This window comes from Fukomys damarensis, unplaced genomic scaffold (assembly GCF_012274545.1).
Source record: "Fukomys damarensis isolate Sample0158 unplaced genomic scaffold, DMR_v1.0_HiC HiC_scaffold_19, whole genome shotgun sequence".
Classification (NCBI taxonomy): domain Eukaryota; kingdom Metazoa; phylum Chordata; class Mammalia; order Rodentia; family Bathyergidae; genus Fukomys; species Fukomys damarensis.
Window position 1 is genome coordinate 22,155,187 of NW_022900931.1, and position 16,885 is coordinate 22,172,071.

The window sequence follows — 16,885 nt, forward strand, 5'->3', positions numbered from 1 at the left end:
AAAAAAAAAAAATATATATATATATATCAATTCTGCTCAGTAACAATTCATCTGAAGCTCACTATGGACCAGGCATTGTGCTGATATTAGATAGCTCAATAATACAATGAAAATGAATAGGCAGCAACAGATTCCTAAGAAAATCCATTTGTTAAAAGTCATAGGACTGGGCCAGGGGTTTGGCTCAGTGGTTCTGCTGCCTGCCTTGCAAACACAAGGGCCCAAGTTCCATCCCTGGTACCCCCCCAAAAAAGTAAAAGTCATAGGACTGGGCCAGGGATTTAGCTCAGTGGTTCCACCACCTGCCTTGCAAGCACAAGGACCGAGTTCGATCCCCCGTACCAAAAAAAAAAAGTCATAGGATTCACATCTATGGTTTTTCAGCTATCTATGGCTTTTTGTGATAAATTAATTGAAAGCTAGAGTGATTTTTCTATAGTTAGACCTATTAGTTATAAACACTGTTATGGGCGGGCAGGAACAAGGGTATAGAAAATAAAAGATCTACTAGAATATACAAAGTAAGTATAATATAATACCACAAGTGTTATGAAAAGAATCACAGAAAAGTAATTTAAAACACAGGTTACATTTTGATGAAAATAACTAGTACATAATTCTTTTTAAAAAACCTCCTATAGCATTTTATTAGAAATAAAAATGAATTTGTTCTGTGATCCTTTTTTGTTGCTTTTCTGTATTACTGACCTGGTCAAAGACACTGAATGTGGGCTAGCAAAACAGAAAATATGGTATGGGAAGAAAAAGTAAAGTTCAATTAAAATAAATAACAGATGTCTAAACAAATATTTACAAAGCAAAGTAAAGCTTTCAAAACAGCAAGGACAATACTGCCTACCTTCATCGGGATATTTGTAATAGTAGTTGAAGCCAAATCAAAATGTTGCTGTACTAAAATATTCAATTTGGTAGCAAGATGCCGTCCAGCACGAACACTATGAACTTCGCTGGTTAAAACTGGAGACAACTACAGAAAAGAATGCAAGAAAAATAACTCATAAAACATTAATTCATTGTAACTTAGTACTAAATATCTTAGTATAATTCATTTAAAAATGGGTACTTTGGGCCAGGGATTTAGCTCAGTGGTTCTGCTGCCTGCCTTTCAAGCACAAGGTCCCGAGTTGAATACTCAGTACCAAAAAAATAAAAATGGGTATTTTTACTTTTTACACTTTTTGAGAGTGGGTCCACAAATTAACCATAATTATTTTCAGAAAATATTTTTATAATATTCATTTGGTGAACATATACATATTAATCAGAGTTTACTAAATTATAAGCCAGAAACTGTGTGAAACTTAGGGTAGAATAGTCTCTGATATAAACATTTTTTAAATTTAGATTTTGTACTTCTATTTATCTATATGCAAAATGGATTTGAAGTAGCTTAAAGAAAATACTATAGAAAAATTCATTTTTTTGGAGGGTATAAAACACTTCAGATAAAAATTAAAGAATGTGAAAATCAACAGAAACATCTTATTTTATCACCAATAAACAAAATAAGGTAGCCAAAAATTACTTATAAGATAAAAATTTCCTCATTCCACAATATTTATCATAAATAAACTTAAAACACAATGGCAATGACTTAAAATATCACCTACCTATAAAGCTTCACAGACTAATATTGCATGTTTACATTAAAAAGTACAAAATGAAATCCCAGAGCATAAAGAAAATATACATTTGATATAACTACAAAAATAGATATATTTATATTTTTCTTTTTCTTTTTTTCAGTACTAGGGATTGAACTCATGACAGGCAAGCATTATACCACTGGGCTATATCCCTACCCCCTTTAAAACAGAAAATGTATGGGGAGAAAAAGTAAAGGTTCAATTAAAATAAATAATAGATATCAAAATAAATATTTACAAAGAAAAGTAGAGATTTCAAATTAGGAGAGCCAAGAATTGCCTGCCTTCAATGGAATATGTGTAATAGTAGTTGAAGCCAAGTCAAAATATTACTGTACTAAAATATTCAATTTGGTAGCAAGATGCCGTCCTGCACAAACACTATGAACTTAGCTGGCCAAAACTGGAGACAGCTTTGTTTTGAGACAGGTTCATACTAAGTTCTCTAGGCTGACCTCAAACTTGCCATCTTCTTCCCTGAGCCTCCCAAGTTCCTGAGATTACAGGAGTGTGTCACTGCACCTGGATGTATTTCATCACCTAGACTACTGAAAGAATATGTGATCCCTTACACAATCAACAGAATCACCTGCTTTAGACTGTTTAAATCTATTTAAAAAGTAAAAAGTAAGATTGAAAACTCTCTCCCCATCCCTGAAGTGCATAAAAATTAGTTTCTTTGTGATAAAAGATCTATATATAATTTTAAAAGGTGTTAAAATAACTGAAATTCAGTAAACTACTTAGGAAGAATACAGACTAGCTAAGAATGGTGTTGCATACCTGAAATCCCAGCTACTTGAGAGGCAGAGGCAGGAGGATTACAAGCTAGAGACCAGTTTAGAATTACCAGTTAGAGGCAATTTAGCAAGACCTTATACTAAAAAAAAAAAAAAAGAAAAGAAAAAAGAAAAAAAAGGCTGGGGATGTAGCTCAGTAGTAGAGTGCTCTTGGATTTGATTGCTAGCAGTGTAAAAACAGGCTGTGTATGGTTTTGCAACACATAATTATTAAAATAAATACCAATAGCCAAGCAAAACAGAAAACACTTTGAAAACTATTAGCTGTAAGTCTTCATCACCCTAAAAGTTTCTCATGTTTGCTTTGAAATTTTTAAATATTTTCTTAACAGAAAACATTGGCAATGTGATCATTTAAATATTAACCTTTCTCAGTATTCATTAATTATAATTTACTAATATCTGTTCTTTAATACTTCTACACTTACTTCTTTTTTAGGACGGTCAGATACAAGACTGTCTTCACCAACTGGGTAGGTATGGATCAAGACCAACTCACATTTTTGAATCTGCATTAGACTTAGAGAGAAAATTTTCACTTAATATATAGCATATAAACAATTCAGGCAGGTAAACTATTAAGAACTTACTATACCAGAATAGTATATTGCTAAAATTAGCTGTTACTGTTAACATAAAAGCTGTGTAGTATATAACTGCTGTATTCTGATGAACACTTAACAAATAAATATATAAATTTAATTCAAATGGAAAGATAATTCTATGTGTGCTCAAAGGGTAAAGGGGATTTTTATTACTATATTCAATAATTATCACAGACAATGAATATATCATGCACTAATTTCCCTTGTATTAATAATTTTTTAAGGACAAAGGCAACAATAACCTAAAGAGCTGGAGAACTGTTTGGCATAGGAAAAATTCACACATTTGATCACAAACAAATACTTGTATGAATATAGAGGAAAAAAGTTTTCCTTTTCAATATTTTTTATTTTTTAGACAGTGTCTTGCTCTGTAGTTCTGGTTGCCCTTGATCTGATTCTGTAGCCCAGGCTGGCCTCAAACTTGTGGCAATCCTCCTGCTTTAGCCTCTAGTGTACTGGAATTACAGACATGTGCCACCACAACTGACCCACCCTTTTCAATAGTTTTTAAACTCACAATAATGTTTTCATTTGGTATACACTGAAAAATGCCACCTACAAGGGGCATACTTTATGAAATTATGATACAGATTATAAGAATAAATCATCAAAACAAATGTATTATAAACTTATTTTTTACTTTATCATTGGATCATCTATTTATTTATTTGTTTGTTTATTTTGCACTACTAGGGACTCAACTCAAGGCCTTAAAACTGAGCTCATGTTTGTGGGGGGCAGGTACCAGAGATCAAACTCCGATCCTTATGCTTGTGAGGCAGGCAGTGGAACCACTGAGCTAAATCCCTGAACCTGAGCTCATTTTTTATTTTGAGACAGGATCTCACTAAGTCACTAAGTTGCCTAGGCTTGGCTTGTACTTGTGATCTTCCTGCTGCAGCCTCCTAGAGTGCCAGGATCACATGTTTGCACCATTACACGTGGTTCGGATCACCTTTTCTCTGGGGACAAAAAGTAAAATTCTAAAGTACAAGGGAAAAATGGAAAAAAGTTTCTAATCAAACTTACACTTTTAGTCAAATTTGTTGAGTCAGTAGAAAGTTTAAGGAACCATAAAGTCACATTAAAGTTATTTGAAATAATTCTAATAAACATATATAATATGAAGTTGAAGACATTTACTTCAGTTATGGACTGTACTCACTGATCTGAATTTGCAGCAAGCTTGTTATGTTCATGAATTGTTTCCTGGACACAGTCTTCAAGCATGCGTACATGACTATCACTATGGTGTAAAAAAGACATAGCAAACTTAAAAGGAATAAATAAGGCACTATTCAGTTGTACACCTTAGTACAGACATTTAAAATTACTTTAGTAAGGACTGTCTCTATTGTGCTTATTCACAATACCAAATGACTAGCTGAAAATTAGAAAAAAAAGTAGCATTGATTTACATGACAATAATCTTAAAGTTTTCACTGAGATGATTCTTTAGAAGTGATAAACACCATCTCGATATTAAAGGGAAAAAAAACCAGAAAGGCCACTTGGAATATGCTTAATGTTTCATCTTGTTCTGCTTTGTAAAATAAAAAATCACAAGAGGAATTTAAAAATTCCATCAGTGAAAGAATTACTGTGATTAACATCTCACCTTTTTGCATTTGTAATACAGATTATTCGCCCTCTATTTCCAACACGTTCTGCATTCTCCATGAGTAAAGTTCGGGCTTCATGCTGGTATTCGGTGATTTTGCAAAGAGTTTCCACCGCTGCAACAAGCCCATGCAGAATACTACAGCACTCTGGATCTGCCCGAGGGTTAGGAGGCCCGACAGCTGCTAACGCTGCCATGAGCTAAGCAGAAGCAAAGACAGTTATGCTGACAAAACAGTCACGCCTTAGATAAAACATAACAGAAAACTATAAACTGTGCATCTTAAGAATATGGGCACAAACAACCTGAAGAAAATGCTGGCCAACCAAATCTAGCAACACACAATTATACTCAGTCAAATTATATGCCACAACCAAATGGGATCTGACTCAGGAATGCAAAGTTGATTTCATATCCCAAAATCAATTAAGACATCATATCAAAGGAATAAAAAATAAAAGGCAAATAATCATCTCCATAAATACAAAAAAAATTTGACAAAATCTAAAATTAGCTGGATGTGGTAATACATGTTTGTAATCCCAGCATTCTGGGAGACGGAGGCAGGAGAACTGCAAGTTCAAGCCCAGCCTGGGCAATTTAGCTAGACTCTACCTCAAAAAAAACACAAACAAAAGCCGGGCGTGGTGGCGCACGCCTGTAATCCCAGCACTGAGGCTGAGGCAGGAGGATCACTGTGAGTTGAGACCAGCCTGGGCTACACAGTGAGGTCCAGGTCAATTTCAACTACACAGTAAGACCCTGTCAAAACAAACAAACAAACAAACAAAAAAACACACACACAAACAAAACAAAAAAATCTAAAATACTTCATGATTTAAAAAAAGCAAAAAAACTCAATAAACTAGAAATAAAAGGGAATTTCACTGAGCAGACTGATAAAGCGCACCTATAAAAGTCCTATAGATAATATCATATATAATGGTGAAAGACCAGATGTGTTCTCCCTAATAGTAGATATAAATACCTGAAGAAAATCCTGGCAAACCAAACCTAACAACACCCAATTACATTCAGTGGAATTATAACTATGACCAAATGGTATTTGACTCAGGAATACAAAGTTAATTTCATATCCCAAAATTAATTAAGACATCATATTAAAGGAATAAAAAATAATAGCAAACAATCATCTCCTTGTCCATTCTTACCACTTTATTGAACACTACACTGTGGGTTCCAGCCAGAACAATTAGGAAAGAAAAATAAAAAGAACCCAGACTATTAAAGAAGAAGCAAAACTCCCTGTTACAGACAACATGATCTTATATAAAGAAAATCCTGAAGAAACCACTATTTTAGAGGGCCGGGGTTAGGGTTAGCTCAGTGGTGCTGCCACCTGACTCACAAGTGCAAGGTCCTGAGTTCGATCACTGGTACCAAAAAAAACAAAAACAAACAACAACAACAAAAAACTATTAGAATTCAACAAGGTAATAAGTGAACCATACTAAAATATTAATTGAGTAATTCCATTTGCAATAGCCCCCCCCAAATATAAAATACTTGGGAATAAATTTAATAAAAGAAACACAAAACATTCCGAAAACTGTAAAACACTGTTGAAATTAAAGATCTAAATAAACATAAATTTCCCATGTTCATGGATTGAAAGACAATATTAAGACAGTAATACCACTCAAATTATAGATTCAACATAGTTCCTATCAGAATCCAGCTGACTTCCTTGTAGATTTCTACAAAGCTGACTCTGCTGATCAGCTAGCAAATTGATTATAAAGTTCCTATGCACTACATGGGACTCAGAAAGGCCAAAACAATCTCAAAAAGAACACAAGGTATGAGGAATCACATTATCTAACTAACTTAAACACTTACTATAAAGCAATGGGGACCAAGGTGTGGGACTAGCACAGGATAGATAAGTGAAATAGAACTAAAGGTTTAGAAATCATCTATGGTAGGGCTGGGGATTTAGCTTAGTGGCACTGCACCTGCCTTGTAAGCAGAAGATCCTGAGTTCAATCCCCAGTACAAAAAAAAAAGAAGTCATCTATGGTCAACTGATTTTCAGCAAGAATACCAAGACCACTCAATGGAGCAAAGAATAGTTTGATTTTGTCCTTAACAAAATCATGGTGAGGGAACAATTAAATAGCCAAATGCAAAAGAATAAAACTGAACTCTTGCCTCAAATTTTGTACAAAAGTTAAAGTAGATCAAACTAAACTTAAGAGCTACAACTATAAACTCAAAGGAAAAACATAGGGTTAAATCTTTATCATCTTGGATCTGACTAGATTATCAACTATGACACCAAAGCCATGAAGGACAAAATAAAAATAGATAATTTGGACTTGATCTAAATGAAAAGATTTTGTACTTGAAAGGATACTATCAAGATAGTAAAAACAATTCAAAAAATTGAGAATATATGGAAATCAAAGATTTAAACAGGGATTTGTTATCCACAATATATAAATAATTCTTCCATCTCAATTATAAAAAGACAAACCAACTAAAAAATGAGTAAAGGGTGTGAGCAGACATTTTCCCAATGAAGATACAAACAGTAAGTGCACGAAGCTCAACATCATTAACTACTAGGGAAATGCAAATTAAAAACCACAATGAGGTAACACTGTATCCACTAGGTTGTTTAGAATTTAAAAATTGGATAATAAGTACTGTTAAGGATATGGAGAAATACAAATCTTCACTGACTGCTGGTAGGCATGTTAAAATGGTGGACCACATGAGCAAACAGTTTGGCAGTTCCTCAAATATTAAACACGGGTCACCATAATGCCCAGTAATACCACCAAGCATACACCCCAAAGAAATGAGACAGAATTTTCACACAAATACCTGTATATATGAATGTTTATAGCTGCATTATTCATAAGAGACAAAACATAGAAACAATCCAAATGTCTATCAACTGACAAAAAGATAAAATGTGATGTAACTATGCAATGTAGTGTTTTTCAGTCATAAAAAGAACACGGCTGAACAGTGAAAACATTGTGAATGCTAAGTCAAAGAAGTCAGTCATAAAAGACCCCATACTGTATGAATTCCATTCATATGAAATGACTCAAATGGAGAAAATCTACACAGTGGTTGCTTTTATCTGAATAGTATGGGAATATAAAGTGTGATAGCTAAAGTATATGGGGACTTTTAAGGTGGAAATTTATTAAAAAATGTGCTGTGGTGACTGATTCACTTATCTGTGAATATATTAAAAACTGCTGAATTACACGGTATGTCCATTACAATCAAGAAAGTTGTTTAAAAAAAAAAAAAAAAGGATGTATGCAAGGCACAGTGGCTTGTATCTGTAGACTCAGCCTCTTAGGAGGCTGGACAGAAGGATTGCTTGAGTCAGAGCTCACAGCCAGCCTAGGCAACATAGTGAGATTAGGTATGGGGTGGGGACAGTGAAAGAATAGAGGGAGAGTGACGGAGGGGGGGATGCTTTATGAATTTCAAAACACTTAGAAGACTGAGGCAGGAGGATTTTGAGTTCAAGCCCCGCCTAAGCTACATAGTAAGGTCCTGTCTCAAACAACAACCAAACCAACCACTATAGTCTCATGTTATTTTTGCCTCTTACTCTCCTATCCACATATTCTCATGAATGAAAACGGACATACAGAATTCTCATGGAATATATAGCATTAACATGAAGTTTATAAATTTATCTGATGATATTCTGAATATCCATGAGATACAATATTACAGCAGAATACCATAAAACAAAATGTTCAAACAATTTATAAAATGTCAAGATAAGGCATAATGAGCAATATATCCCTAGCCTACCAATTGTCTTAGTCCATATTAAATGATTTTCAAAAACATATCTGACAACAAGATGACCGTGGAGCCCTCCAACAAACTCTCCCAACAGAATCATCAATGTGGATGCAAGAACCAAGGAAACCACGTGACAGTTCACTGCAGCTAGTTTTAGCACAAAAACAAAACAAGCACTGAAGAAGCCAGGAAGAAAGTTGCCCACATCACCCTTCCATCAACTTAATACACACAGGAGAAAGATTCTTCCCACTTGAGAAAATTAAGTACAGGCCTCAGACTTGGAACCCAGTACCAGGCAGTCACCTGGTTCCTGATGTAGGCCAGTGTCTGAGAGCAGAGCTGATCCTCCTGCATTAGCTTGATTAATGAGTACTAAGTTATAGCTAGATAGGAGCAAGACATTTGAGTGTTCTACTGCTCACTAGAAAGACTACCAGTGATTATGATATAATATAGCATAATATATATGTATCTAGAACAAAAGGATTTTGAATATTTTCATCATAAAGAAATGGTTAAATGAGGACATAGATATGTTCAGCCTGAGTTGCACATCATTTATCAAAACATCACATGGTATCCCATTAAATATAAACAATTTTCATTTATCAGTTAAAAAACAATAAATATTTTTAAAACTTTTAAGCATTGATCTATAGTGTTGTCAATTTCTAGTATTCCCATCACAGCCCATTTCTCACTACTAATGCTGAATCACTAATGTGATGCTGGTTAAGTGCTGCACAGACTCAACTCTCAGACTGGTCTGAGCACCACTAACTGGGGATGAGTAGGAAACATTTCAAGCTACACCTTGAGTGCACACACTTGTAGGCATGTATGGATACTAAAAAAAAATGTATTTGTAAGCTGGTATTATTTATCCATAAAAAAGTAACAAAAAGGTACTGTTTATAAAGTACTATGTAAAGACCCTGTTATATAGGAGAAGCTCAATAAAAATGTATTTTTTTCGGAGAGGAAGTATTGTGTTCCTAGGGAGAGCAGCAGAAAGACTAACTTTTGGAGTTAGAAAGATTTGGATTAAAATCCTAGCTCTGACTTTTATTATCTGGTCAATCACTTCTGTCCTCTTTCCTAATCTGAAAATTTAAAAATCCTAACAGAACCTGTCCCACATTATTGTGAAATTTTCAAACTTTAATTTAAATCTATAAAAACAAGGCCAAAACTCCTACTAAAGTGTGCCAATGTTTTGTAATAAAATCTAAGGCGTACAGAACAGAGTTGTATGCTGTAATGTCAAGAGCCTTGGACCAAGAGCCTCAGTTTCTTCACACACGAGGAACGAACTGGTGCAGAGGATGTCTAAGATCCCTCCAACCCGAATGTTCTGAAATCAGTGTAATTATTTGTGACTAAATACTGCTGATAACTAGGGAAAGCTGTGCCATGAATAATCAAGGCTAACATTTACTTCACATAATTTACATAAAATTTCAGTTTTTTTGTATGTTCTTTAACTCCAGTGACTTGCTATATAGTTGCATGTGTAAGTGGAGCATCCTTTTCTGTTCACAATTAGAGCAATGAGTGTGATATGTGTCTTTACCTCAAAAGTAGTAGTACTTATTTTATGATCACACTTATCTTTATTGCAAAGATGGGTGCAGAAAAGAACATTTGTAGAAATTTGTGCTTATTTTTATTCACATGCAACAAAAAAGGCCTCAAGCTTCTTTCACAGCATTTCCAAAAGACAGTACATGAAAAAATGTATGGAGTCCTTAAAATTATTTTTTCAAAGAATGAAAGAATATTAATATTCCGGAATGATAAGCAATACAGAGCCAAGCCAGTAAAAACCTACAACCATGAATGATTTTTTGAAAAAGAATGAAAGGCTGGGTATATTTACAGGTTATAATACTAATGACAAACGTCTTAAGACCAAACACTGTAGTAAAAACATTTGCCTTAAAAGCATTCTAAACTGCCTCCGCTGGGAGGCCTGGGAGTTCCAGGAAGCCCAGGCTGTAGGTGGGATCCCTGCAGGCGCTGCACAGCAGGTGAGGGCAGGGATGGAGCCAGCCAGAGGGGCCTGGGATGAGCGGGTACTGACCACCGGCAGGTCCATGGGCCACAGACATGGCTCACTTCCGCGGCTTCCGAACCAGCATTCAAGGAACCCTGAGGAGCTCTTCACCAAGTGTGACCACACTGACGAGGATGCTTTTGGGGAGGTGTACAGAAGCACTGACAACCACTCCAGAAAGGTGGTGGCCATTAAAATCATCAACCTGGAAGAGGCTGAGGACAAGATCAAGGACATCCAGCAGAGCACCATGCTCAGCCACTGCAACAGCCCCTACATTGCAGCTATTTTGGCTCCTATCTGAAAAGCACCACGCTGTGGATTACCATGAGTAGCTGGGCAGTGGCTCTGCACTGGACCTGCTGAAATCAAGCCTCCTGGAAGAGACCTACATCACCATCATCCTGTGGGAGATCCTGAAGGGCCGCCTAAAGTACCTGCACTCACAGAACAAGATCCACCATGACATCAAAGCCGCCAATGTGCTGCCCTTGGAGCAGGTAGACATGAAGGTGGCAGACTTCGGGTTGGCCGGGCAGCTCATCCACATGCAGATGAAGAGGAGCACGTCTGTGGGCTTTGGGATGGCACCAGAGGTCATCAAACAGTGGGCCCCCAACTTCAAGGCCGAAAGGGCCATTGAACTGGCCAAGGGGAAGCTGCCAAACTCTGACCTGCACCCCACACATGTCCTGTTCCTGATCCTCAAGAACAGTCCACCACCACAATGCAGGGCCACCACAGCAGGTCCTTCCTGCCTCGACAAGGACCCCTGATTTTGGCGCACAGGCAAGAAGCTCCTGAAGCACAAGTTCATCCCGCACTACACCAAGAAGACCTCCCTCTTCACAGAGCTCGTCAACTGCTACAAGTGCTGGCACTCAGAGAGGCATGGCAAGGAGTCCGGCTCCGAGGACGTGGACACAGATGGCGAGGCTGAGGAAGAGGAACAGGGCCCTATTCGAACATCACCCCCACTCAAGTGTCTGGCCAAGTCCATACAACAAGCTGCTCCAAAGACTGTAGACACTATCAAGACACAGCCATGCTCCCAGTGCCCATCCACACTGGTCTGGCCCATCTCTGGAGAGCTTAAGGGGAAGGCAGAACAAGGACCGCAGGTGTGCTGGAGGAGATGAAAAACATCTCAGCCTGGCCCAGGATCCTGCCCTGGCATCTCAGACCAGCTCGTGGTGCACGTGGTGAAGGTTCTCACACAGCAGGAACCACATGAGGCCCAGCCACTGAGTGGGCTGCTGTTTGTGGAGTATGTTCTGCGGCTGTGCTGAGCGTGGGAAGAACTATGACTTGAAGTTTCCCACCCCATACTCTTCAGCCCAGGACCTCGAGAGCTGGGTCACCTTCTCACCCGGCACAGTATTCAGTGTCCTTCTCCCCACTGGCCGGAGCTGCACCGGCAGCAGAGCCCATGAACAAGAATCCACTGGAAGCCACAGGGCTGTCTCAGGCTCCCCACAAAAGCAGCCCCATAGCTGCCAGGCCAAGGAGCAGACTGTCTGAGCAGTTACTCTTTGGGTGGATTGGGGCAACAAGGCATTCCCCAGAGAGGCACCCCAGCCCGTCTTCCTCTCCCTCCCACCTGACACTGTCTACCGTGGCCCAGGATGGTCTTCGATCTGCCCTATGGTGTCAGATCAGGTACTGTGTTTTCTCATAAGTACTTGTGTCGTCCCAAATGTGTCTGTATGAAAACTGAGCTGTTTCAAAGAAAAAAAAAAGTATTCTAATAAACTCACTTTTTGATGGAGTTATTTCCACTGAAGAGCATCCATTAATGGATAAATTTTAACATGAAATAATTGAAATAGCGCATTTAAAAATTTCATTGATTCCTACCTCTCTCTCATCAATGAAGACTCCAGTACACTGAAGTCTTCAACACACAACAGCAAGTGTAAACTATCAGAGGGTCAATATTCTTAAATAGTATTAACAAAATATAAACATAAAAAATTGAGCTTATTTCTGCTCCCTTCACTAAGACCACAGTAAAATAATTTTTTTTTTTTTTTTTTTTTGGTACCAGGGATCAAACTCAGGACCTTGCACCTGCAAGGCAGGCACGGTGCCACTGAGCAAAGTCCCTGGCCCCATAGAAAAATAATTTTAAAAAGCAAAACCCACAGATGAAGCAAATGGAAGAGGTGACAATAGCAGATATGAGAGATGAATGAAATGTCAACAAGAATTATAAAAATGAATGAGGAAATGGTAATGAACTTAATAAGACCTAACATTCTAAGTCCAAGTACCAATAGAAGAAAAAAAAGGCAAGAAGATATGCCAAATGGAATCTAAGATAAGTCTGAGAACTGGAAGCACCAAGTACTTTACAAAACAAGAGTAGAATAAGATACAGAAAACTATAAATAGCTTGAAGTCAAAATGAGGCACGACTTCACTGCACATCTTACATCCTAAACCATGCATAATTACCTGCTCCTGACTGCAAGACACAGAATCCCAATACTTGAACCAGAAAGGTACCAAGCATGGCATTACAAAGCACAGCAGAGCATAAGGTTAAGATACAAGGCTAGCACTGCCCAAGAGAACTTTCTACGACACTGGAAATGTTCTCTATCCTATCCAGTACAACAACCACCATCTTTGTGGCTTGTTGAGCGTCCGAAACAGGGCTAGTACTAGAAAGAAAGTAAACTTTAATTATATTTAACTTTTAAATGTAAATACCCACATTTGGCTAGTCACTACTATAATAGACAGCAAAGTATTAGACCAGAAGCAGAAAGATTAAATACAATCTGATTATCTGCCTGCTGAAAGGAGAACCTACCCTAGCCTTTCCCTCCCAGAAGGCAAACAACCAAGCTTACAGAATACAGGTAGAAGAGTGAAAGATCTTCTCTGGAGACCCCGGACAATCCCAGAGGGATGATCTGCTGACTCTGACATCAGGCACTTCCTCAGTGAAAATAAGTGGTTTGAAACACAGTGAAGCCCAGTCAGCAATGCCTAACCCAAAACATAGATTTTCTAATCTGTTATTTAGTGTCTTGCTTTTAGATAAGATTGCACAGCCAAATGTCAGAGGCATTTTTTAAAAAGCCTCAACACAAAAAGAATTTTGAGAAAAGAGGAATCAAAAGAAAATTTCAAAAACACCCTTGGGTATAAAAAAATTCCACCCATGAATCAAAAAAAGGACACAACAAAAATGATACAATTAGAGAATAAGTTCATGTTCTTACAGATTAAACATACAATCAAATCAAACTTACATATAAGGGTTTAAAAACTAGAACAAAAAGATGCTCAATGATAAAATTAAGAAATTTAATCCACAAAGTCAAACATATCACCAATAGGTATTCTAGAAAGAGACAGGACAGAAAAGATCATTACCACAAACACAACATGAAAATTATTTTCTGAACTAAATTTTCTAGTACAACGAAAGAAGAAAGATCCACTAAAGTTTATCAGTGAAAACTCTCAGAACATAAGAGAAAAGAAAAGATGCTAAAAGCTTTCAGAAATCATGAAGAAGACTGACAGTGGACTTCTCAACAATACTACTGGAATCTATAACACCATGGAATGATCCCTTACAATAAGAAAAAGTTACTTCCAAGGTGGAACTTCTGTGCTCAAAATATCAAAAAGAAGACCTGAAAAACAGAGAAGGATGACAGCAGTCAGTGGGCCTAGAAAGCAACCAGTACTGACTGTGCTCCAAAAGCCTATTTTCACTGTTAAATTATCTAATATAGCTGAGATCAAAATACTGAGACCTTTTGTAGAGACATCAAGAAAAGCACTAATAGATATTCAGAAAACTAAGCCCATGTTGACAAAAAAGGAAATGGTAAATTCTAGTAATAAATTAAAATTTGAGCAGAGAAGTATTCACATATACTGTCAATAATGCGGCACAGCTATCAATAATACTTTATATGACCATTATAATGCACATATGGAATTCTGAACAAACCGAATATTCTGATACAATTTTGAGAAAAGTAGGGAAAGGGGAAAATATAAAAGCAGTAAATTCTCATTAACAATAATGATAAACAGGAATAAAAGCATGTTTAGAAGTCATATTTAATATGGAAATACTGGGACAGCTAGAGTTAAAAGTTTACTTGGGAATGAGGGAGAGACAACAAAGAAAACAGATATTTTTCTTAATGTAATGGGACTTTTAAAACTATGTGCAAATACTACGTGGATAAAAAATGCTTTAAATCATTTTTAGAGGTATTATGACATTTAGAAAATTTTCAAAAATAGCCACAGCTTAAAAATTAACCATACCTCCTGTAAATTTTGGTCTTCTTGAGTCCAAGAATTTAAAACATGTGCTCCAGAGTCACTCACAATGAAATTCACCTAATAAATGTCAAAGGGACAATTAGTATTCAACTCTAATTTTACTTAAACACCATCATATTTAAAAATAATATGCAATTTCTAACACTGGTTTGTTGTTTGATGCATTCAGTTTATATTTACAGAATGCCCAGTACATGACAGGTACTATTCTAAGAACGGCACTGGGGCTACAGGGATGCAGTTATGAGTGAAACAGTTCTGTCACAAGGTACTCCTGTACCTTGTCTGGGGTGGGGAGTGTGATAACACAGAGGGCAGTGTAGGAAGAAACCGAATAAATCAATAGGATCATTTCGGAGAGTGATAAATGATATTAAAAATAAATTGGTTTTGGTTTTCTCTATAAAAGAGGCATTGAGAGACTCCAAAATGACCATAGGAAATCTGCCACTGAAAAGGTCAGGGACAGAGGACTAAGATACAACAAAAGCAGATGCAAAGGCCACCAAGTGTAAACCTGTAAAGGGGTAAAAATCAGAGCAAGCAGAGAGGGAGGAGTTAAGCTCAAAGGGTATTAAAAACCACAGAGAACACTGAAAAGCACATAATGGATACAGACTGTATTCTAATTTTTAAGGTAAAGTCCAAATAAATAATACTATCAGGGTTGGAAAAAAATTGGTACAGTGCTTGCTTAGCATGTGTGAGGCCCTGGGTTGGATCCCCAGCACCACAATAAATAAATAAACAAATAACCCCACCAGGTAAGATGATAATGATGATAAGGAATATATTAGAAAATATATCAAATGATGATGATGACTATGTTGCTTTTTGGGAAAAGGAATAAATTTCTTTCTTTACCCTAAACAATATGATCTAATTCATGATTATTTTTCCTCATATCCATGAAATACTACCTCACTTTCCACAAGGAAAAAAATTTGGTAAGGATCTTGTCTATCAAGGCTTATCTGACAGGGATATACTTTACTAGCTACTTTATTTGGATTATCTCATTTAAATCTTACAACAAGGAAGTAGTTGTATGTTTACATGGACAGATAATGAGGCCTGGAAAGATGAAGAAATACCATCGGAGTCACACTGCTGGCAGCTAAAGATGTGAGAATCTGAACCCAAGCCCGTGCCTCAAATCACATTACCCTTCCCCTCACGCTATACTTTTTCACCATATTTAGAATGCACAAAAATTTCAAAAGGTACTTATACTTTAACTTGGAATATAGCTGAATATGTAATATTGGCCTCTTCTGTTCACCTTTGCTGTTACTGCCTGCTCTATCTTTCCCACCTATGAACTTGCTAGGTCCCAGCACAGGCAAGTAAGATGAGAAGCATGTCACCCACTTGAAGCTAATCAAATGACTTCCAAAATAAATTATCAAAGATACTGAAACCTAAAGGGTACTTTAATACTTGAATTTCTACCAATCATCACTTTCTCTTATTGACAAAACAAGACAAAAAACTCTTGCTTAGATTTATTTTATTTATTTATTTATTGGTGCTGAAGATTGAACTCAGACCTCTGTGCATGCTAAGCATGCCCTCCACTGCTGAATCTCAGCCCTCACTATGTAACTCAGATTAGGTTTCTCTTCTTTCCCCCAGTTTCTGTGTCAAGGGTATGGCAGTAAAAACCAAGACTGATATTCAGCTAGCACACACCACCACAAGTCAGCAAACTGCTTTATAACCAACCTTTCTTCTGCTTGGACTACCAACAGTTCTCAATGGTCAGTGTCTGTTCCATATTAGTTGTTCATACCTGTGAATGTTGCCCCAAAACATACAATACCTACCTTATAAGAATTAGAAAAGCTAATAATATAAAATACTTTGAAACATGCCTTGCACATGTAAGTGTTCAACAACTATTACTGCCCCCAATTAAATCCTATAACATATTAATTCCAAAGGGCAACTCTAAAATGGGCATGGTGGTGAATATCTGTAATCCCAGGTTGGGTCACTTGGGAGGC

General features: G+C 36.9%; 1 protein-coding gene and 1 pseudogene across 3 annotated transcripts in view; one reads left to right on the top strand and one right to left on the bottom strand.

Annotated features, from left to right (window-relative positions):
* Positions 1 to 16,885, bottom strand: part of Ints13 (integrator complex subunit 13) — a 34,204-nt gene that overhangs the window by 15,187 nt on the left and 2,132 nt on the right. For all 3 annotated transcript variants that reach the window (XM_010614999.3, XM_033766297.1, XM_010615006.3), the window contains exons 3-7: positions 14,862 to 14,936; positions 4,694 to 4,896; positions 4,241 to 4,321; positions 2,896 to 2,986; positions 860 to 988 (exon numbers count right to left, since the gene is read on the bottom strand). In XM_010614999.3, coding sequence (XP_010613301.1) covers positions 860 to 988; positions 2,896 to 2,986; positions 4,241 to 4,321; positions 4,694 to 4,896; positions 14,862 to 14,936 — 579 coding nt within the window. The remainder of the gene's footprint in view (positions 1 to 859; positions 989 to 2,895; positions 2,987 to 4,240; positions 4,322 to 4,693; positions 4,897 to 14,861; positions 14,937 to 16,885) is intronic.
* Positions 10,487 to 11,715, top strand: LOC109117781 (annotated as a pseudogene).